Source organism: Aplidium turbinatum, chromosome 14 (assembly GCF_918807975.1).
Source record: "Aplidium turbinatum chromosome 14, kaAplTurb1.1, whole genome shotgun sequence".
Taxonomy (NCBI): Eukaryota; Metazoa; Chordata; class Ascidiacea; order Aplousobranchia; family Polyclinidae; genus Aplidium; species Aplidium turbinatum.
In genome coordinates, this window is record NC_137485.1 from 5,530,767 (window position 1) to 5,555,816 (window position 25,050).

General features: G+C 37.8%; 2 protein-coding genes and 1 non-coding gene across 3 annotated transcripts; 2 read left to right on the forward strand and 1 right to left on the reverse strand.

Moving 5' to 3' along the window:
* Positions 1–1,357: 1,357 nt before the first annotated feature.
* Positions 1,358–1,461, reverse strand: LOC145783748 (U6 spliceosomal RNA). Its single transcript, XR_014290962.1, has one exon. It is a non-coding gene; the product is annotated as a U6 spliceosomal RNA (small nuclear RNA).
* An 8,589-nt stretch (positions 1,462–10,050) lies between these two features.
* LOC145782839 (uncharacterized) lies at positions 10,051–10,668 on the forward strand. The gene is made up of 2 exons (XM_082594604.1): positions 10,051–10,365; positions 10,534–10,668. Exons 1-2 carry the CDS (start codon positions 10,051–10,053, stop codon positions 10,666–10,668), a joined length of 450 nt encoding a protein of 149 aa, XP_082450730.1.
* A 5,949-nt stretch (positions 10,669–16,617) lies between these two features.
* On the forward strand, positions 16,618–21,304 carry LOC145783005 (uncharacterized). The gene is made up of 2 exons (XM_082594761.1): positions 16,618–17,937; positions 19,544–21,304. Exons 1-2 carry the CDS (start codon positions 16,654–16,656, stop codon positions 20,177–20,179), a joined length of 1,920 nt encoding a protein of 639 aa, XP_082450887.1. The 5' UTR covers positions 16,618–16,653; the 3' UTR covers positions 20,180–21,304.
* The last annotated feature ends 3,746 nt before the right edge of the window (positions 21,305–25,050 follow it).

A 25,050-nucleotide genomic window follows, 5' to 3' on the forward strand; every position in this document is an offset into this window, starting at 1 on the left:
GGTACCGTAATTTGGGGTGAATAAGGACTGCGGGGTGAATAGAAACAAAAACAGATTTTTGTATGTTTAAAAAAAAAATTACTTAAACTTAATATTTCAAACACAATATTTGCTTTGCACATACATATAAGTTTACAGGTTGTTTAAGGCTGATAACTTTTTTGAATAATATATTGTAACTGCAAAGAGACCAAAATCACTTGGGTAAGTTTTTTTCTTATTTATTTATTATGGTCAAAACTTTGTTTATGGAAATCGGTTTAGTAGAAAATAACACTTTTTCTGGGTTTGCACCTTGTTGGGTTGGTTATCGCACATATAATATAAAAAAAAATTGGACCAGCTATGTTTACGTTGATTGTGCTTAATTTTTATTCTCTTTTTCAAGACAAAAATTGCAACTTTTGTGGGGTGAATAGAGACAATGCCAAGAAATTACAAACCGAAGTTGGGAGCCAAGAGCTACAATAAATATGATGCCAACACCTTGCAAAAAGCTCTTGAAGCTATAGGCCTAGATAGGGGAAAGACTTACAGAAAAGTCACAGAAACGTTCAACATTTCAAAAAGTGTATTGGCTAGACATCACAAAGTCAAGATATGAAGCTCCAAGGAGGTCAGCTAGCTTTAGGAGAAGCATTAGAGGAGCATCTAGTTGGTCGACTCTTGCTATGTGCACAGTGGGGCTACCCCATGGTCAAATTTGACACAAGATGCATCATAAAAGCTCAATTTGATAGAAGGGAAATTCAACACACAAAGTTTAAGAATAATATGCCGGGTAATGACTGGGTAGAATCGTTTCTCAAACGGCACAAAGATGTGTTGGCTCTTGAGCTGATGTTTCTACTTACTTTAGACCAGGGGTCACCAACTGGCGGCCCGCGGAAGGTATCAGCGTACAAGTATAACCAAAAATACTTTTCTTGAGTTAAAGAGCACGAAGGCAAAAAATACTTTCCGGGAAGCATATTTTTGCTTTGCATACGATTCCACCGATTGACCAATCAGATTATAGTTCTAGATGGGGGTTGCTTAAAGTTATTCCAATGCGATGTCCAGCCACACTGACCCAGTGGTTGATTAAAACGTCTGTTTTCGAATTTCGAAATTGTCTGTGAGCATAGGGTTGCTTATTTTAAGTTTGCAAATGTCATGTAAACACTAGTGTGCGTTCCACCGTTATTGTGTTTCACGAGCAGTGTTCTCTTTATGCAAGTTTTTGTTGGCAAAATAGGTCGGTGTGCCAACTCAATTTATAATAAATTGGCAAAATAATATACTATATCAATTTAAAAACTTTTCTGATTGTATTATGAAAATATTTAGCTTAGTACTGCAAAATGTTTTTTTTTAAAGAAATATGGAACGCTTTACGATTTTGCGTGTCATCCTTGCGCAGGGGCCATGCTAATCTTCTCTGTATCGTTCCAATTTTAGTATATTAGTCCAGTCAAATTAACCAAAAAAACTGGAAAACCCGGAAAAAAATAGTACAAAGCTAAAATTTTGCCACAAGCATCAGTGCATGGTCTGAAACAAAATATCAAAAATCCGCAAAAATCCACCTTGGGCAAAAAAAATTATGGGATTTTTGAAAAAACAAAATTTATAAAAAAATTATTAAAAATGACTGAATGGCAATATAGGCAAGTGATATATGAAATTGAAGCTAATGATGAGGCAAATGCAATAAGGATAAATTTAGGTCAAAATGAAGTTATTTCAACGAGGTATGGTCCTTTCAACATAAAAAGCCTATACATTAAACCAGGGGTTACCAAACTTTTTTCTCTGAGGGCCGGATTGCTGCGAGATTAACAACTGCGGGCCGGATGCAAATTGCGAAAAGATATACAAGTACTTAGAATCTCCAGGCTTGTCCATGGGAATGGGATTCCCACGGGAATCCCATGGGATGGGATGGGACAGCACGAATCGCATTTCCCATGAAAAATGAACACAGGTTTCCACTGCTAAAAGCTGGTGCGAAAATTGTGTTGGCCATACCAGTGTCATCGGCAGCGGTAGAGCGCTTATTTAGTGCAGCAGGATTGTTGTTGAGTAAGTTACGAAAGCGGATGTTACCTGCTGTTGTTATGAACTCTATCATCAGCTAACTAAATCATCACTATCAGAAGCAGTTGAAGTGGAAGAGCAGGAAATTGAAAATTTGCTGAATGAGCACAGTGATTCGGAATATGAGTGCCAATGATAATGAATTGTCATAGATAGACAACTTTTCTGAACTTTAAAGTTAACAAAGTCAATAAATTTTGTCGTTTTGTATCTCTTTTTGTACATTTAGTCCTATCTAGTACACATTAGACTTAAATTTCCATAAATTTAATAACATTTATTGAATTGTATTTTGATGGGAATCCCATGGGATGGGACGGGACAGGCATGAATTGCTATGGGATGGGATGGGACAGAAAAAAATGTCCCCTGGACAAGCCTGAGAATCTCCATTGACTTGAATTGAGCACAATAAATAACAAAGTCAGCGGTGGAATGGCAAAGTTGTGATGAAAATCGAAAGGTTGCTGGAAAAGTTATCCCCTGCTGCGATACACTACTGGGCATCGTGCTCTTGAAAAAACATTACATCTTTCCAAATTTGGCCTAGGCTGTCCCCATTTGTGGTGGCCTAATGATAAACAGCAACGTCAATCCTTTACAAAAAATTTGGTAACTTTTTTCCTTGGGATGGTTCCATTGCAAGACCTGAAGATGCACCCGCTGTGCATGATACTTGGCAGCATATTCTGTTGGCGGTAACTTCCCTGGACGAACACCAACAGTTGAAGATGCGACTGCAGACATGTAGCGATTGTATCGTAGCTCACAGAGTTTCTCGTCCTTACCACCATACATTAAGACAAACAACTTCTGACCTACAGTTGAAATTTCTTCCACGTTAGCGTTTGTTGAATAGAAAAGCTGGCTTATTGATCTGATCTCCTCTTTAATTTTTAGATGTTTCAGGAGTGCCACTTTGCCATGTCCAAATGTAGCCGAGGTGGTGTCACAACCACTCCATGCATGCAGAAATAAGATGTTTTTTACTATTTGTTGACCTATGCTTTCCGCAATGTCACGAATTCGGAACATCTGCAAACCAACCTTCGACTTTTTTGTTGCGTGTGAGAAAAAATATATATCATGTAGTATATCCTGCCCATCCCAGTGGTGAATGAGCAATACAAGAATGTCAGTGTCATCTACAACAACCACTGTGTTACGTCCGGCAGTAGAGAGTGTTAATGCTTGTTTCGCTATCATGGTGTCTGCATCATTGTCACTTTGGTACACATCATGACCATGTTGTTTCAGACCTTTCATCAACATTGCTATGAACTGAGTCTTGTTTGAGTCATTTTTTAGAAAAGCCTGCTGGTTATCTGGAACGATGAGATGTTATGCAATCTTTGTGTAAGCAGCTGTTCGTCCACCTTCTCTACGGCTGTGCTCGTGATCCTTCGTTGAAGCTGCATATCCATCAAAGACAACAGTAGAACCACCTCTATAATTATTTTTCATATATCCCACATACTGACTTACAACTTCCTTGTATGAAGAAGCTGCTTTCCAATAGACACGATGCAATAATGCGCCTCCATCTATAACAAATTTGGCATCTGTTAACTCGGAAAGCTCTACTGGTGGCACACCCTCTTTTAGAACGGAGGCAAGTGATGATTTCTTTCCTTTTCTCATCATGCCATCCTTGAACAGAGAAGTTGGTATAGGAGCTAACTCATAAGCAAAAAGGGACTTAATATTGTCACTCCTTTCAACTTGAATCAACAATCTGGAAAACAGCAGCATCGGATCTATGTGTATGGTGTCATCTGCAATTTTTGTTCCTTTTCGAAGATTCTCCAGAGTCCTTACTTGTCAGCTCGCTTAAAGGACATTTCTGTGTAATACTTGTTGTCCATTTTCTTCTGCATCATGATTCCAACGTCTTCCACAATGTCGCAATTAATGCCGTCTTTCTCATCTGATACTTGTGCAGATGACAAGGATCGTAGAGCCGGGTCAGTGGCATCGAATGGGTTGTGATTCTGTAACCACGTGATCATTTTGCTAATGTCTTCAGAATCACGTTTAATTCTGCTGACTCCCATTTCAGCGTGTTGTTCACTGGTGAACACGTGCAGTTCAGTAAAATCACTCATGGAATGATGGATTCCAGCACACCGGTGCATACTATAGATCCATAAAATCCTAAACGCTTCTGTAAATCCACGTCCCCGTGTCAGTCCACCTCGGCTTTTTAGGGTTCTCATCAAGATCTGTTCTATCGCAAGGTCTGTGGAGATGCCACACCAAAATTTGTCAGACCTTCCAACAGTAGCCTATGATGTCCATGAGCTATGAATTGATTGTACAGCCATGGATGACTTTTAGGAAGATCGTGCACTAGTTGTAGATACAGTCGACTAGATTTGGCATAATTGTTGTGGCCTGTCGCTGCAAACAGATTTATCATTTGTGTAGTAGCTACAAGGTGCATGTTTCAGTCGCCAGTTCTTTCTGATACATTCTGCATATTATGTGGTATTCTGAAGTTGTGCCCGAATTAATTTGGCAGCTGCTTTAACAATTCTTCTTGCATCATCTTCAATATTCTCCTTTTGCTCGGAATACCAGGAACGGTGCAAAATGTAATTGGCCATGTTGCGAAAACAAACAACATTTTCCTTTCCATCCAGCTCATCAAAATAAATGTGATTACCGAAATGTACTTCAAATTTTTGTTTTAGTCTTTTAACCGAATACACATTGGAGCTTCCCGCCAGCTCAATCATTTTGTCACGTAATTCTGCTAATGTATATAGTTCTGAATCCCCATAATTTTCAAGCCAGTTACACAAAGCGTTGAAGTGCTCAACCATTACAACATCAGTTGGACGGCCTGAAGGTGACTGAAAAGCTGCATCTGGTGATTTTTCACAAGAAAACTTCAACTGACAATTATTATGGTAAATGGCTTCTACTGCAACCAAATCTAAACAATCATGTAGGCGAATTTGAACTTCTGCTGCCCATGGGTCAGATCGCTTTTCACATGCTTCAAGGATTCTCTTTCGAAAAGGAATAGTTGTTACTTCATGAACTTGAGTGTTACGATCTGGATGCTTCCGATCGTAGTTAGCACTTTTTCCACAGAAGAAGCAATCACGCTTCCAATCAAAACCAGACGTATGCGATCGTCTCCATTTCTTGGAAGTTCCTCCTTCATCGGATGCAGTGATTCTTCTAATCCTTTTCCTGTCAGTGTAGTTTCGACGGCATTTATCGTGCACAAGAACATCGGTTTCTGTCTCTAATTCTTCGACCATTCTGTCATCACAGCGGAGATGAGCAAAATGTAACATGGTCTTTTTACCCTTATCTCCAACTTGCTGCCGTTTTCCATATTCTTGGCACTCTTCCTCAAATCCTTGAAAACAGATGATGCATTTCTCATTCTGCTTTATTGCGCCTGCCATATCACAGCCTGCAAAAAAAAAACAGATTTCGAGTAGTGTAGTTAGGCCTATATAATAACATTTTTTGAGCACTCTCTATAAATTACGGCATAGGCCTACTTGCAAGTTTTAACTGGTTTAAAAGCACAAGCACAATTTCAAGACGTGTGCTTTACAATAATTTTTTATACTATAGGTGAAGTGGCTTTGGTCTAAAGATGTACCTTGTTGCGACAAGTGAAGCAGTAACTGCAGTAATTCTAAGACAAGACGATGATCCTGTAGCTTCTAGCGACGTAATCTTGGCAGTTCCAGTATACATTTAACAGATCAAACCTCAAATAGAATATTACTCAACTTACTCTTATTCAAAACAATCTTATTGAAAAAAAAACCTAGAATCAATAAAACAGGATTAGCAGTAAAAAATAATGGATATGTCACATGCCTATGTTGACATTCGGTCATTTTGGATAATTTTTTTTATAAATTTCCTTGTTTTTTCGAAATTGCCATAATTTTTTTTGCCCAAGGTGGATTTTTGCGGATTTTTGATATTTTGTTTCAGACCATGCACTGATGCTTGTGGCAAAATTTCAGCTTTGTACTATTTTTTTCTGGGTCAAAACCTAATTTGACTGGACTATATGTTCTGCCGAAGCAAGTCCTGCAAAATGTTGGTAATCAACAATTCTTGCCACACTGATAAGCACCGCAAGTGAGCGTTGTCAATAATAAGAAAAAGACGGTAGGCTGTCACAAAAAGGATGAAAAACCAACTCATTGCTTTATTAGAGGGAAGACTGTTCAAGAATTACGATTTTTCGGTGATTTCCACAAGCGTTTGTTTCATGGTGCCTGGTTTCTTTTTCCTTGTTATTGGAGCCTATTTTTTGCTGATATGTTTGCAGGTCACTATTGTTGCCTGTATTGCGATGTGTCAAACATTTCCTTGTTTACTGAAATTGTTAATTGCAAACTATCTTTTGTGAAGCGAAGTGACAACACCGCTCTTGCTTGGCGATGAATATTCTGATTTTTTTGTTTGTCGTATCCAGGTTTACACCTGGTAGTTGAAGATTTAGATTAAGTGGACGGGAAGGCAAGGAAGCCAATCTGGGTACGAAATGCGTTCTTTTCTAGCATAAGAGTCAACCTACCTAACATTTTATTAGTGCGGCCCGCCACAGCTCTCTTTAGTGCCAAAGTGGCCCGCATGCAAAAAAGGTTGGTGACCCCTGCTTTAGACAATTATACGTGGACAAGCAATTATTAGACTGAAGTGGGATGCATTTTTGTAAAAATTTGACTGCATCTTTTAATGTTGATTGATTTTTAATGAAATTTTGATTTTTAAATTTTTTGACGTTTTATTCTAATAAGAAAGCTTTTTGCAATATGCCAAGCACTGACAGTTTCAAACCTTTGCATTTCTTCAAATTCAAAGCATCAAGTGCCAAAGCTTCAGATATGGTGTTCCTATTCATTTCATGCGCAGACCGAAAAGGTTTAAAATTAGAAAAAAAATAAAATGTCCCTATTTACCCCAGATGTTGGGGTGAATAGGAACATCAATTTTTTCTATTTTTCAATTTTTTCTAAATATCTAAAACTGCTTAGGATTTTAAAAAAATATAAAATTGCATAAACGTAGGTGTAACATGTGGACATAAATCAAACTATTAAGAATGGCAACACTATGTTCATGGAAAAGCCTGTGTAACAAAAACCTTCAAAATTGTCACTATTCACCCCAAATTATGGTACACGTTTTTTTTAAACAGTGTTTTGCGCAGGCTTACAAATGAAAGCCCCACATTTTCAAATAGGCATGGAGACACAATGCAATTTTACCAATTTTTTCTTCTATACTACTTCAAGTAAATTCAAGATTTGAATTAACCTGAAACATTGACAGAGATGAACAGGGTATTAGGCCTACTACTGCTCACCTTTTTGAGATGTGTAGGAAAGCTGAAAATGGTTGGAATGGAAACCTCACGCAGTCTGGTTTGTACGCCGGTGCGATCAAAACAGTCCCCTGCAAAATGGTCAGAGCATATGGAGGAATACTGACCAGGTGTCCACTTGTCCCTCTTCATCTTGACGAGCCATTCTTTTAGAAGGGAAGAACCCGCTTTGGGAAATCTGTAAATTGATAAAGAAAAAAATACACTCTTTTAAGTACAAATGTAGGTGGTGGACAAAATAGTTCAAGGCAAATCAATCATATTCTGTAATTCCATGGTTTAGGCATGCATGTCAGTGCTTGTTTTTTTTTCTTCTTTTGTTTTTCTCTGTCTCTTTCATTTAACGTCAGCTAGCATAACATTGCTTTTGCAACCTTAATTTTTCCTTGACCTTAACTGTTTATATAACATAGCTTAGCTTAGCCTGACTTAACTTTGTCTTTAGTTACTGTTCCCAACATCAAGCCAACCAACACCACACAACCTGTAAGTTGCAAAATCACTGGAATATGACATGTAGAGCGACAATACACAAGACAAAAAACTGCTGTTGTTAATATTAAATTTAAAAGAAAATCATGAAAATGTACAGGCAAAACTTCTAGTTTTTAAATCATTCCATCTAGTTTCAAGATCTCACGTACACGAAAACGAATGAATGGGACCGATATATCGACTATACACGCCAAAATTTTCGTAGCACAATTGCCCAAGTCAGATTCGGAGATAAAAAGCCTGATTTAAGTACTTATTTGGTCACTTAAATACATTAAATGATATAGGTTACAGTCTATGAAAAGTTTTCCTTGAGCCCTTTTTGAGGCAATTTGTGCAGTTAATAGCTGCACAATAAGGCATTTTGTAAACAATTTGTAGCACATATATCAAATTGAGAAAGCTCCAGCGGTGACTACCATGTGCTAACAAAGATGGCGGCTAGCAAGTTGCAACGGTGCCGCATAAAGCGCTCTATGACGCTTCTACTCTCTTAGGATTTCTATGGTACTACCTGTAAACCTCATCTATAAACATGAAATTGCAAAAAATATGTTTAAGTACAAAAGTGAACGATATTTACTGGATACTTCCAAACTCAAAGAGAAATACACTACCATACCACAAGATTTTCTCAACAGAATAACTATTTTTTGCCAAGAGTTGAAACGAAGAAGTCAAGCTCTAGCCTCAAAGTGCAAGGTCCAAAAGTATGGAATGAAATCCCACACTTTCCAACGTCAATGCCTTCAGTGATGAACTAAAATTACATTATTTGAAAATGACGACAAACCAGTTGCCTACATGAAAGGCAACTTAGCCTACCTTTACAAACAATTACGCTGTTTAAGTTGACTATATCAAACACTGACTTATTGCCGTTCATTGTTTAATGCCATTAGCCAATTCGAGTGCTTTCTTCAATCCATTTGTGTCTTCATTAATGACCAGTTGGGAGCAGCTGACTAGACGACGAAACGGTCTTTCGCTGTTCCTGGTTAATCAGATTGAATTTGTTAACACTGAGCGTACTTATGTGTTCCTTTATGCTCATGAACTGTTTGTTATTGTGATGTAAGCTTATTGTGTATCGTACTATTATAGAATCTGATTGGCAAATAAAGTTATTTCTCTCTCACTCTCCAGAAACTTCAAGCCACAACTTAGAGTCAGAAATTACACCAGCGAGTTCTTCCTAAGAGTTAGGAAAGAGGTATTTGGCAGTCTACTTTGTTTTAGCATTGCAAATGGGTTTGAATGCAATCTAATTTGGCATTGTCCAATTCTTGAAGAAAATGAAGCAAAGACTCAATAACGTTTGATTTCACATCATTGTTAGCAAAAAAAAACCCACACATGTGTGATGTATGTGTATAATGTTGTAAATCCTTTCCACATTATTTTAAATTGACGTTTCATTTTTGTGAAAGAGCTTTCGTCTGTGATGTGTGTAAAATCTTCTCTTAAGTTAATTATTTGAAGCACCATCAGCTATAGTTCAATTATGTTTTATATTAGTTTGTGTAACATGGAAATAAAGGACTGTGCTTTCGTTAAAAGTTTGTGTAATATAATTATTACTTTTCAAGATGTCACTTTTGTGCGCATGGTTTGTGCTTTTATGGATATAGAATTTAACTTGCGATATTTTTGGAGATAAGTATTCGACTATGCGATTATTTGCACTGTTTACCAAAGTAAATTTTTCACAGTTTGTTACCTGTGTTTCAGGTTATAGTCTGTTCATCAGCTGCAATATTTTTCATATTTTGTAAGTGTTTTGTTTGGTCAACCATCGCTAATGTACCACTAATTCAAATCAACAATTCACTTCACCTTTTACCATGAATCAAAGTGAAGCAATTCTGGTAAAGCTTGAAGATTGTGAACCATATGGAATCAATAACCAAGAACAAGGGGTGAAATTGAAAATTCATGAGAGAAGTCACACTGGTGAAAAGCCATACAAGTGTGATTTATGTGAAAAATCATTTCCACAACCTAGTAGTTTAATTCGGCATAAAATGATTCACACTGATGAAAAGCCATATAAATGTGACATGTGTGAGAAATCGTTTGCCCTCGTCGGTAACCTGAAACGTCATATGCGAATTCACACTGGTGAAAAGCCATATAAATGTGACGTGTGTGAGAAATTGTTTGGACGGGTCAGTCACCTGAAACGTCATATGCGAATTCACACTGGTGAAAAGCCATATAAATGTGACGTGTGTGAGAAATCGTTTGTACAGGTCAGTCACCTGAAAGGTCTTATGCAAATTCACACTGGTGAAAAGCCATATAAATGTGACGTGTGTGAGAAATCGTTTGGACGGGTCGGTCACCTGAAAGGTCATATGCGAATTCACACTGGTGAAAAGCCATATAAATGTGACGTGTGTGAGAAATCGTTTGCACTGGTCAGTAGCCTGAAAGGTCATATGCATATTCATACTGGTGAAAAGTCATATAAATGTAACATGTGTGCGAAATCGTTTGCACAGGTCAGTAGCCTGAAAGGTCATGTGCAAATTCACACTGGTGAAAAGCCATATAAATGTAATGTATGTGAGAAATCGTTTTCACAGGTCAGTCACCTGAAAGGTCATATGCGAATTCACACTGGTGAAAAGCCATATAAATGTGACGTGTGTGCGAAATCGTTTGCACAGATCAGTACCCTGAAACGGCATATGCAAATTCACACTGGTGATAAGCCATAGAAATGTTACGTGTGTGCGAAATCGTTTGCACAGGTCGGTAACCTGAAACGTCATATGCAAATTAACACTGGTGAAAAGCCAAAGTGTGATGTCGGCCTATGTGAAAAAGTGGTTCCATGTGTTAGCAATTTGAATAGTCAGAAGATGGAGAAACACTCTGGAGGAAAGTTATAGGAATGTGATTTATTTGTTATTATTTATTTATTATTGTGTTAACTATTTGTTTGTTTTTCCTTTGTTTTTGGTGAATGGGTATTAAGAGATTGTTTTGTTTGATTAAAGTTACTTTGTAGTTTGTATGCTACCTTGTTACTATGAATATAGATTATCGCTTGAATGTTTTGTATTGCTAATCGTCGTATAACAGGGTCGGCAACATTTTTCTAACCGCGGGCCAAAACCAAAATTTTCAATGTCTTGGCAGGCCGTAGCTCACATTTTCCATTAACAAATTATTTTTTTTACAAAGTTGTCACAACTTTCGAGTTGATAAAATTTAATCAAATTGAGTCCTGATTTTGTTAACAAAATCACAAAATATAACATACATTTATTGCTAGAACAACATTAATGTGAGATTTTGCAGTTGTTTTGGTTTGAAAGTTTTTGAAGTTCAAGCTGTAAATTGGATATGGAAAGAAGCATGACATCTTGCAAGTGGTCGTCAAAAAATGTTGTTCTCAAGTTGTTCTTGGTGAGTTTCATTGACGAAAATAGGTTTTTACATGCGTAAATGCTGCCAAATAATGACCCCCTTTTTTAGCATGATTAATCAAGTTGGGATATTGTTTCCACTCTAGAAATTTTGTAGAAGTCAAGCAGTGATACACTCTCGCCGTGAAGTTTCAATTTTAGCTCGTTTCTGCACTGTAGCCCAACTCCATTTGATAGCCTACTTCTCTTGCATTGTATCCATCTGTGCATCAGATGTAGTAGGACTTAATACTTTAATGTCACTTTCAAGAGAACAAATGTCACCAAAGCGGGATGAAAATGTGTTCTATCATAGAAGCAAATAACGTATTGCTCGTAGGTTTGTTCTTTTGCAGTCTAGCAAAGAGAGCATCATTTGCGTTTTCCAGCTGACTTTCCCAGAGTCGTAGTTTTGTTTCGAATGCGCGTAGGCTAGGCCAGGGGCGCCGCAAGCGGGGGATTAGGAGGGAGGATGCCCCCCTGTCCTCAATTTTTTTGTTGATGGAGGGGCAATGGTGCCCTTTTAAGGTCATGTAAACTACTGCACATTGTGCAATACAACAATTTCTGCTATTCGCTTTTAGCCTAATTGTAGCCTAATCTTTCATTTTTGCCATAAAAAATAATATTCAGTTATTCACGGCACAAAATTCTGCAACACAGTAGGTTACATCATTATAACATAGCATGATGTCCTTCATTGTATACCGGACACTTGTATCATTACTCGATAGTGAGCTGATAGATGAGCATTATCGCTATACGTATCTTATCTTAAAATTTACAAAACGTTGGCTTTTCAGCAACAAAAGTGCTCGTTTTTCATAATCCTGCCCCCCCCCCCAGTCAAAAATTGTTCTGGCGCCCCTGGGCTAGGCTTGCATGCATCCACATCTTGTGTATCAATTGGAGCTTTCCCTAAAGGTGCACATTCAAGTTGTTGAGATGTGATGTTAATGCGACCAGAAATGCCAAATTAGAACAGAATGTTGTTAATATACGTGCAAACATGTTCTGTTAAAAGCGCCCTAAATTAAATCATAAAAGTTGGTTATTCTCCTGTTTGGAAGAGGGGCCGTAGGGTAGCAAAAGCAGGCTTGAGAAAGACGTGTTTGGGTTTTTTTTTTTGTTTTTTAATAATTATTTGAAAAAGGTAGTTTCACACTTTTTTCACTTCAAAATGAATTTCAGAGTCGGAGTCGAAAAAAGTGACTTCGTTCACCTCTGCTAGGCATGTGGTGAATGCAAAATTTAATGAAGAAAGGTTATTGGTCAGATGATTAATTTGATTATGTTTAACAAGATTTTATGTTTGAGCCTTGGTAGAGAGCTTGACTTGTTGCAGGCTACCAGATACATATAACACTCAGTAACATTAGCGGGAATAATTATAGGCTGTATCTTAAAGAAATAAAGGAATGAATTTGAAAATTTTACATTTTAAAGCTGTACAAGCAACACTTCAACAGCACTATCAACAACTGACATGAATTCAATGCAGGATAGCCTACACAAATTGGTGAGGGACAGATCACATGATACGCACAACACAAAACATTAAATAATAGTTTTATTGCAACCTGATGCTATTATTGCGCACAGATGTCCAATTCTGCAGTAAAATGTTGTATGGTGTGCAATACGCATACGCAAACATCTAGCGTTTTGACAAAGGGGTCCGGAGTGAGAGGGGGGCCGGAATGATTCTTCGTACAGTACCCCTAGTGAAAATTTCTCACAGAGGCCCTGTAGGCAGGTCATATAATAGGCTACTATAATTTGTAAAGCGGCGGCGGGCCAGATGATTTTCCTTGGCGGGCCGTAGGTTGCCGACCCCTGTATAACTTTTCGTGATTCGTTTCCTGTGTTTCTGGACAGGAGTCGTTTGTGGTATTTTTTGAACATGTTGAGAACACGTTCTAACCCGACTATAATTAATCTTTGATTGAATTTCAAACTACACCCTGACTTGATATTGCTTTATTTGTGTTTTCTGATTGTTTTTTTGTCACATTGCTGTAGGTTTGTTTTGAGTTTCCTTGCTGGTTTGATTCTGTTGTTTACTTGAGTTTGCAAGATAACTTTCTTATTAGCAAGTAAGACGTCTGATTGAGGAAATGTTGATGTTGCACTACAGTCTATATTGCTTAATAAAGTATGGATTTAAAAGACTTGTACCCTAGCATAGACTCTTAACTGCGGATCCACAAAGTACAGGCGCAAACAACAATGGCAGCATGTTTCCACGAAGCTATCGAACTGCTGATAAAATGAATAAGAATGAACTTTTGAATAAGAATAATGCATTTAAACTGAATAAGAATTTTTTGACTTATTTTTGATTTAAAACGTTGTTTCAACTTCAATGATATGCCAACAACCTTGGTTTCGTGAATATAGACTGCAACCTGTGATTGTTTTGATAATGATATTCTCACTGGTAACCATTATTGAACCTTTCCTATTTCCATTTGGTAGCCTACTTGTGTTTCAGGTTTGTTTTTGTTTTTTTGGATCCTGCAACATGTCGCAAAAAGACTGCTTAGTGTAACATTGAAAAGAATAATGGTTCTTTTGTTTTTAAAAATAACAATGGGGACACAATACATGTATAATTTTCCTGGATTTAACCAAAGCCTTCGACACTGTAAACCACCACATATTATTGAACAAGTTGGAACACTATGGCATTCGAGGACAAATGAATAAATTATTATCATCGTATTTGTCTCAAAGAAAGCAGTTTATAAAACGTGAAGACACTTCATCAGACCTTAAAGAATAAATATTACTTGCGGAATACCACAAGGTTCGGTGCTAGGTCCACTTCTTTTTCTTTTGTATATCAACGACTTGCCCTGCAGTACTAAAATGAGTGTTAGGCTGTATGCATATGACACAGTTCTTTTTACCTCAAGTAAAACATTGGAAGCTGTTCAAGAGGAAGTAAACATAACTAAACAAAGAAATGCTGCATATCAATGACTGGTTAAAAGCGAACAAACTAACTTTAAATTACACTAAGTCATCATTCTTACTATTAGAGGAGCGAGAAACAAAAAGCTTTGATTATGAACAATTTAAAATACAAGTTAACGCAAATGATATTATTTATAGAACAGCTTCTGCAAAGTGCCTCGGAATTAACATTGACAAGAATTTAGTTTGGAAAGTGCATATTGACGACATATGCTAAAGACTTTCAAAATTTCCGGAATGGCCCGTTTTGGTGAGTCCGATTCGGTGAGTCCGATCCCCGGGGAATTTTTTCAATTTTTTTTTAAATTATCGGGTACCGTAGCTTAATTATCATTGCGGTTTTAGGGGTTTGAGGTTAGGGTTTAGAGGTTAGGAACTCACTGAATCAGACTCACCGAATCGGACTCAACGAATAGTAGCAGACCCAAAATTTCTGGACCTTTTTTCAAACAAGAAAATACCTGAACAGAAAAGTGTTACTGAGCCTTTACTCTGCAATGGCTCACACTATTATTAGCTATGGAATCGTCAGTTGGGGTTCAGCTTCAAAAAAACAATTAAATCGAATATTAGTCTTGCAAAACAGAATCATACGAGCCATAACATTTAGCGAACAAACAACTACAGCAGCTCCGCTCTGTCAGAAGTGTTGTGTACTACCTGTAAACCTCATCTATAAACATAAAATTGCAAAAATTATGTTTAAGTACAAAAGTGAACAATCTTTCCTGGATACTTCCAAACTCAAAGAGAAATACACTACCATAACACAAGATCCTCTGAACAGAATAACTATTTTTTGCCAAGAGTTGAAACGAAGAAGTCAAGCTCTAGCCTCAAAGTGCAAGGTCCAAAAGTATGGAATGAAATCCCACACTTTCCAACGTCAAAGCCTTCAGTGATAAAGTAAAATTACATTATTTGAAAATGACGACAAACCAGTTGCCTACATGAAAAGCAACTTAGCCTACCTCTACAAACAATTACGCTGTTTACGTTGACTATATCAAACACTGACTTATTGCCGTTCATTGTTTAATGCCATTAGCCAATTTAAGTGCTTTCTTCAATCCATTTGTGTCTTCATTAATGACCAGTTGGAGCAGCTGACTAGACGACCAAACGGTCTTTCGCTGCTCCTGGTTAATCAGATTGAATTTGTTAACACTGAGCGTACTTATGAGTTCCTCTATGTTCATGAACTGTTTGTTATTGTGATGTAAGCTTATTGTGTATCGTACTGTTATAGAATCTGATTGGCAAATAAAGTTATTTCTCTCTCACTCTCCAGAAACTTCAAGCCGCAACTTAGAGTCAGAAATTACACTGTTACCAAGTTCTTCCTAAGAGTTAGGAAAGAGGTATTTGGCAGTCTACTTTGTTTTAGCATTGCAAATGGGTTTTGAAAGCAATCTAATTTGGCATTGTCCAATTCTTGAAGAAAATGAAGCAAAAACTCAATAACGTTTGATTTCACATCATTGTTAGCAAAAAAAACCGCATATGTATGATGTATGTCTAATTGTATATGTTGTAAATCCTTTCCACATTATTTTAAGTTGACGTTTCTTTCTTGTGAAAGAGCTTTCGTCTGTGATGTGTGTAAAATCTTCTCTTAAGTTAATCATTTGAAACTCCATTAGCTATAGTTCAATTATATATGTTTTATATTAGTTTGTATAACATGGAAATAAAAGACTGTGCTTTCGTTAAAGTTTGTGTAATATAATTATTACTTTTCAAGATGTCACTTTTGTGCGCATGGTTTGTGCTTTTATGGATATAGAATTTAACTTGCAATATTTTTGGAGATAAGTATTCGACTACCGGTATGCGATTATTCGCACTGTTTACCAATATTGAATTTTTCACAGTTTGTTTCCTGTGTTTCAGGTTATAGGCTGTTTATCCTGCAATATTTTTCATACTTTGTGAGTCTTTTGTTTGGTCAACCATCGCTAATGTACCACTAATTCAAATCAACAATTCACTTCACCTTTTACCATGAATCAAAGTGAAGCAATACTGGTAAAGCTTGAAGTACTTGAAGATTGTGAACCATATGGAATCAATCACCAAGAACAAGGGGTGACATTGAAAATTCATGAGAGAAGTCACACTAGTGAAAAACCATACAATTGTGATTTATGTGAAAAATCATTTCCACAACGTAGTAATTTAATTCGGCATAAAATGATTCACACTGGTGAAAAGCCATACAAATGTGACATGTGTGAGAAATCGTTTGCACAGGTCAGTCACCTGAAAGGTCATATGCGAATTCACACTGGTGAAAAGCCATACAAATGTGACATGTGTAAGAAGTCGTTTGCACAGGTCGGTAACCTGAAACGTCATATGCGAATTCACACTGGTGAAAAGCCATATAAATGTAACGTGTGTGAGAAATCGTTTTCACAGGTCAATAACCTGAAAGGTCATATGCGAATGCACTCTGGTGAAAAGCCACACAAATGTAACATGTGTAAGAAATCGTTTGCACGGGTCGGTTACCTGAAAGGTCATATGCAAATTCACGCTGGTGAAAAGCCATATAAATGTGACGTGTGTGAGAAATCGTTTGCACAGGTCAGTCACCTGAAAAATCATATGCAAATTCACACTGGTGAAAAGCCATATAAATGTGACGTGTGCGTGAAATCGTTTGCACGGGTCAGTAGCCTGAAAGATCATATGCGAATTCACACTGGTGATAAGCCATATAAGTGTGACGTGTGCGAGAAATCGTTTGCACTGGTGAGTAGCCTGAAAGTTCATATGCAACTTCACACTGGTGAAAAGCCATATAAATGTGACTTGTGCGAAAAATCGTTTGCACGTGTCAGTTACCTGAAAGGTCATATGCAAATTCACACTGGTGAAAAGTCATATGAATGTGACGTGTGTAAGAAATCGTTTGCGCGGGTCGCTAACCTGAAAGGTCATATGCAAATTCACACTGGTGACAAGCCATATAGATGTGACTTATTTGAGAAATCGTTTGCACAGGTCAGTCACCTGAAAGGTCATATGCAAATTCACGCTGGTGAAAAGTCATTTAAATGTGATGTGTGTGATAAATCGTTTGCACGGGTCGGTCACCTGAAAAATCATATGCGAATTCACACTGGTGAAAAGCCATATAAATGTGACCTGTGTGATAAATCGTTTTCACAGGTCAGTCACCTGAAAGGTCATGTGCAAATTCACACTGGTGAAAAGCCGTATAAATGTGACGTGTGCGTGAAATCGTTTGCACGGGTCAGTAGCCTGAAAGTTCATATGCGAATTCACACTGGTGATAAGCCATATAAATGTGACGTGTGTGAGAAATCGTTTGCACGGGTCAGTTACCTGAAAGGTCATATGCAAATTCACACTGGTGAAAAGTCATATGAATGTGACGTGTGTAAGAAGTCGTTTGCGCGGGTCGCTAATCTGAAAGGTCATATGCAAATTCACACTGGTGAAAAGCTTTATAAATGTAATGTATGTGAGAAATCGTTTTCACAGGTCAGGTACCTGAAAGATCATATGCGAATTCACACTGGTGATAAGCCATATAAATGTGACGTGTGTGCGAAATCGTTTGCACAGGTCAGTAACCTGAAACGGCATATGCGAATTCACACTGGTGATAAGCGATAGAAGTGTGACGTGTGTGCAAAATCGTTTGCACAGGTCAGTAATCTGAAACGGCATATGCGAATTGATGCTGGTGAAAAGCCGCAATGTGATGTAGGCCTATGTGAAAAAGTTGTTTCGTGTGTTAGCAATTTGAATAGTCAAAAGATGGAGAAACACTCTGGAGGAAAGTTATAGAAATGTGATTTATTTGTTATTATTTATTTATTATTATGTTAACTATTTGCCTGCTTTTCCTTTGTTTTTGGTGAATGGGTATTAAGAGATTGTTTTATTTGATTGAGGTTACTTTGTATGCTACCTTGTTACAATGAATATAGATTATCGCTTGTGATGTTTTTGAATGCTTTTCAACTGCTTTTCTTATGTTGTGCAAAAATGAAAAAAAAAAATTTTTGCTCAGATTATTATTTTGACAGCATTTTTGAATTAAAGTGGGGTATGGCAATAACTTTTGTGGGGTATGGCAATAACCCAACAACCCATGTCAATCTAAAATGGTTTTTGAGTTATGGCGATTGGAGTAGGCAGAAATTTCGGAGTCACGGTGGGGGGGAGTAAACGGGGGGCCATGAAATTAAAAATTATTTCCAGGTTATTTTTTTCCCAAATGGAACAGAATTAACTTAGTGACAGATTAAAATTCAAATAAAGGGAGCAAATGAAACACCCTAATGTATATGTTGTAAATCCTTTCCACATTATTTTAAGTTGACGTTTCATTCTTGTGAAAGAGCTTTCGTCTGTGATGTGTGTAAAATTTTCTCTTAAGTTAATTATTTGAAGCTCCATCAGCTATAGTTCAATTATATGTTTCATATTAGTTTGTGTAACATGGAAATAAAAGACTGTGCTTTCGTTAAAAGTTTGTGTAATATAATTATTACTTTTCAAGATGTCACTTTTGTGCGCATGGTTTGTGCTTTTATGGATATGGAATTTAACTTGCAATATTTTTGGAGATAAGTATTCGAGTATTCGCACTGTTTACCAATATTGAATTTTTCGCAGTTTGTTACTTGTGTTTCAGGTTATAGGCTGTTTATCCTGCAATATTTTTCATACTTTGTAAGTCTTTTGTTTGGTCAACCATCGCTAATGTACCACTAATTCAAATCAACACATCACTTCACCTTTTACCATGAATCAAAGTGAAGCAATTCTGGTAAAGCTTGAAGTACTTGAAGATTGTGAACCATATGGAATCAATAACCAAGAACAAGTGGTGACATTGAAAATTCATGAGAGAAGTCACACTGGTGAAAAGCCATACAAATGTGATTTATGTGAAAAATCATTTCCACAACGTAGTAGTTTAATTCGGCATAAAATGATTCACACTGGTGAAAAGCCATATAAATGTGACATTTGTGAGAAATCGTTTGCCCTCGTTGGTAACCTGAAACGTCATATGCGAATTCACACTGGTGAAAAGCCATATAAATGTGACGTGTGTGAGAAATCATTTGCACAGGTTGGTGACCTGAAAGGTCATATGCGAATTCACACTGGTGAAAAGCCATATAAATGTGACATGTGTGAGAAATCATTTGCACAGGTCGGTGACCTGAAAGGTCATATGCGAATTCACACTGGTGAAAAGCCATATAAATGTGACTTGTGTGAGAAATCGTTTGCACAGGTCAGTCACCTGAAAGGTCATATGCGAATTCACACTGGTGAAAAGCCATATAAATGTGACCTGTGTGAGAAATCGTTTTCACAGGTCAATAACCTGAAAGGTCATGTGCAAATTCACACTGGTGAAAAGCCATATAAATGTGATGTATGTGCGAAATCGTTTGCACGGGTCAGTCACCTGAAAGATCATATGCGAATTCACACTGGTGATAAGCCATATAAATGTGACGTGTGTGAGAAATCGTTTTCACAGGTCAGTCACCTGAAAAGTCATATGCAAATTCACACTGGTGAAAAGCCATATAAATGTGACGTGTGCGAGAAATTGTTTGCACGGGTCAGTTACCTGAAACGTCATATGCAAATTCACACTGGTGAAAAGCCATATGAATGTGACGTGTGTAAGAAATCGTTTGCACGGGTTGCTAGCCTGAAAAGTCATATGCAAATTCACACTGGTGAAAAGCCATATAAATGTAATGTATGTGAGAAATCGTTTTCACAGGTCAGCCACCTGAAAGATCATATGCGAATTCACACTGGTGATTACTGATAAGCCATATAAATGTGATGTGTGTGCGAAATCGTTTGCACAGGTCAGTAACCTGAAACGGCATATGCGAATTGACACTGGTGAAATGCCAAAATGTGATGTAGGACCAGTGTTTTTTTTAAGGTGTTTTGGGGGACCGAAACGGTCCCCCAAATTTCTCCAGCGGTTTCCCAAAATTTGGACTTGCAACTACAGTAGAAAAGTAATGGTTGTTTCTCGCTATGTCTTGTCGATAATACGAATATAGCTTACGATCAATAGTTCACGTCCGGAAAAAATAATAAGTGGAGGTACAGCTAACAGCTGAATCAAAGAGTTATCACAAAAGAAGTGCACCTTCGATACTCGTCAATGTTTATTTCTGATTTATGGCGCATAATGATCAGTTTTTACGTGTGGAAACATGACAAGCAGAAGCCAACAAGCACACGTTGTTTGATTGTGCAGCAAACTTGTTTGGCGGCCGTATTGGGCAGGCTGTTTGGTCGCTGTCACAATCATTTAAGCTGTGCCTTGTCGAATAATTCATTTTATGTTGCGTTGATTGTATGTAGTTATGGCTATTTTTTGGTATTTAAATGAAACACTTGCGGTTTCTTAAAACTACTTAGCGGTCACCCAAACCAAACCTTAAAAAAAACCCTGTGTAGGACTATGTGAAAAAGTGGTTTCGTGTGTTAGCAATTTGAATACTATAAAGATGGAGAAAGACTCTGGAGAAAGGTTATAGGAATGTGATTTATTGTTATTATTTGTTTATTATTATGTTAACTATTTGTCTGCTTTTCCTTTGTTTTTGGTGAATGGATATTAATAGAATGTTTTGTTTGATTGGGATTACTTTGTATGCTACCTTGTTACTATGAATATAGATTATCGCTTGTGATATTTTTTGAATGTTTTGTATTGCTAATCGTCGTATAACACGGTCGGCAACCTTTTTTTAACCGCAGGCTAAAACCAAAATTTACAAAGTTTTGGCGGTGCCATAGCTCACATTTTCCATTAGCAATTTATTTTTTTATAAAGTTGTCACAACTTTCGAATTTAGAAAATTTAATCAGATTAAGTCCTGATTTCATTAACAAAATCACAAAATATAACCTACAATATACATTTATTGACTAGAACAACATTAATGTGAGATTTTGCAGTTGTTTTGGTTTGAATGTTTTTGAAGTTCAAGCCGTAAGTTGGATAAGGAAAGAAGCATGACATCTTGCAAGTGGTCGTCAAAAAATGTTGTTCTTAGTGAGTTTCATTGACGAAAATAGATTTTTACATGCGTAAATGCTGCCAATTAATGACCCCCTTTTTTGGCATGATTAATCAAGTTGGGATATTGTTTCCAGATTCAAGAAATTTTATAGAAGTCAAGCAATGATACACTCTCGGCGTGAAATTTCAATTTTAGCTTGTTTCTGGACTGTAGCTCAACTCCATTTGATAGCCTACTTTTGCATTGTATCCATCTGTGCATCAGATGGAGTAGGACTTAATACTTTAATGTCGCTTTCAAGAGAACGAATGTCACCATGGCGGGATGAAAATGTGTTGTGTCATAGAAACAAATGACGTATTGCTCGTAGGTTTGTTCTTCTGCAGTGTAGCAAAGAGAGCATAATTTGCGTTTTCCAGCGGACTTTCCCAGAGCCGTAGTTTTGTTTCAAATGCCCGTAGGCTAGGCCAGGGGCGCCTGAAGCGGGGGGAGGGGGCGGATGCCCAAATGCCCATTTTCCCACGTGCAAGCATGTTCTGTTAAAAGCGCCCTATATTGTAGTCCAAAACGAGATTCACTAGACCAGTGGTTCCCAAAGTGGGCGCCAGCGCCCCCCTGGGGGCGTTGGCGACCATGAAGGGGGCGCTGGCTATAAAGTGGGCGATTGGGGGGCGCTGAGAGTAAATCGGGGCAGTTACAAGAAGAGGATTGCAAAGCATTTTTTGTCATGTTTCGCTTCAAAGAAATACAAAAGAAGACGGTGACTATAAGAGCTCTGTGGCAGATATTGTGGAAATTATGTTGGCAACGTCGCTTCGCAGTGCCTTACAAGTTAGTTGAGGTCGTAACGTAACGCATAACGCATGACAATTTGAAGCACTGCGATTACGCAAATCCGACCTTACAGTCTGAGAGTATTTTGATCTAGCGTTCGTCTTAATTTATCTTTGAAGACTGTCATCAAAGCAATGAATAAAATTAAAGCGCACGCTGTGAATACACGCTTTATTCAAACGATTGTGCAAATGAGAACGATGAAGCTTTTGAGCGCATTAGCCTACTACTCCACACCGAAATACGATAGCTTTCCAAGAGAAATTGCCTTGCACGGTTTTATTCCCTGATTGAAACTATCGTGGAATTTCTAAATAGTTGTAACCCTGGCCTTGCGAATGACGTCCTGGTTGTGAGAAATGATATCGCCTACTTGTCAGACATAGGGTATTTTCCAAATTTAATGAATCAAAATTAATTATCCCTTCAGGGTAACGAAATAAGCTCGTGTTGTATAAGCGAAATTTAGCCAGACGAGAATTTTTCCAATTCTCAAGCTTGCATCAACTTGATACCAGTGACAAAGGCATATCTGATGTTGATGTAGAGACGTACAGCAATCATCTTGAAGAAGTCCACAAAGGCATGGGAGTTCGATTCCAGGATGTATTATTCCAGTTAGAAATCCATGACTGGGTAATCGACCCATTCTGTGATATTTCCGAACATGGAATTCTTGAGGAGGAACTAATAAAATTGCAAAGCGATTTTGCACTCAAACCGAAGTTCAATATCTCGTGTCAATCGTTCTGGCTACAGAACCAAATCAAAGAGAAATACCCCCACGTGCGGAATCGGGTCAAAGTTTTTATTATTGCCTTTCCCAGCTCATACTTGATGGAGTGTGCTTTCAGTGCCTTAACGCTTCTGGATAACAAAAGAAACCGTCTTGGCATAGTCAGACGGGGAGACTTAAGATTGTTCCTATCCAAAGTGAAACCCGATATCAAGAGGCTGATCTGCACCAACCTCATCCGTCTCATTAGAATTGGTCTTTAAGTTGTTGTGAATGGATAATAACTTTGGTTTTACTTTTTTTTGTCGAAGGGGGCGTTTGATACTCTGTTTGTTGTCCAGGGGGGCGCTATTGAAAAAAAGTTTGGGAAACACTGCACTAGACTAACCTATTCATACAGCGATAAAGAACTGTTCAATCAATTTATGAATTCAATGAAATTAAAGGAAAATGTTATCAAAGTTAGAGAAAACTAGGAAGAGTAGGCCAGGCTACTCCTAAGCTTTTGGTACGGTATTGATCTGTGTGAGTTTCAAGGAAAGAGTTATTTAATATCGGTCGACTACTACTCTAATTTCGTTGAAATGGACGTGATGACGTGCGCCACCACGTCATCACGACACCACCACGTCATCACGACACCACCAGAAAAGTTATAAGCTGCTTAAAAAAGCATTTCGCGCGATACAGCATTCCCAAATGTGTAGTATCAGACTGCGGTCCACAGTTTATGTCTGATGGTTTTAACGCATTTTTGCAAAAAATGGCAGGTCGCCCATAAGGGGAGATGTGTCACCAATGGGTCATTTTCCACATATTTGTTATTTTCTCTCCATACAAAGGTCATACATCCTCCTTTTTTGGCATAACAGTAGGTTACATACCCTGGTATATTCAGCCAAAAAAGTTTTTTAATTTTCCAGCTACTAACTGCCGAAAAATAACTTTTAAATGATAATAAAAAGTGTCCCGTTGGTCAAACCCCTATACGACCAACGGGCCACTGCCATTCGACCAACGGGTCACTTCTACTTGGCAAAAAGCTGATGCACTCAAGGGCGCGGGAAGTAGGGGTGCTCAAGGGGCTGCAGCCCCCCTAGAACAAACTCAGCCCCCCCTGGAATTTTCAATAATTGCTTCAGCCCCCCTAGAAAATTCTGACAATTTAAGGTAGGCCTAAATCATATTTTCAGAAATTTTTTTGAACAATAATATTGCTACGATGAATCGAGTTCTTGTCACGTGTGGTCGCGCTCATCATTTGCAATAAAGAGTCGTCAATCATAGGGAGCTATATAAGCCTAGGCTGCCTCGCAGTAGCGGTACTAGCCACCCTCCCTACTAACACGGCGGTCCATCGTTTATTGGACATCATTCTGCAATATTTACATTTCATGCTGTAGGCTACTTCTGAACATCACAATAATATATGATATTGCTTTGATTGATTGATTGAATCTTTATCCTCGGACTGGGAAAGCTTCTTGCAGAGCTTAATCCTGGCAGTTTCGCATACTTGTAGAGGCTTTGAATCACTAACGCAGGCCCGGTCGCGAAATTTTTTTTCCACGAGATTTCTGTCTCATTGATTTTAGTTACTTTAAAAGTAAGATTTTCCGAAAGTGTTTGAGAGATTGGTTGATTCAGATTGCGAAATAACTATTTGCCAATAAAATTCTGTAATGATAATAAAATATAAGCTTTCCCTAACCCTACTATTTTGAAAAGCTCTTGTGCACCGCAAAAATTAATTTAAAGAAAAAAAAAAGTTTGACTTCGACCGGCGTCGAACCCTCGTTCTCACGAACACTAGGCAAAGGATGAAACCACTGTGCCAACGAGAGAATGTTGCATTCACACGGTTTTAATACAAACTTGTACCAAAATATGTAAATGAGACAGAAATCTCGTGGGAAAAAATATTTCGCGGCCCGGTCACCGAGATTGACAGAGTGAAGTTTCCGATTGTTGAAGTCTTGTTGCTGAGGAACTATTCCATCCATTAGATGCCGCTGAATGGAGAGCAGTCCTTAACGTGCGTTGCTCAAGCGCACACCCCGAGAGTCGAACCAGCGCAGCTTG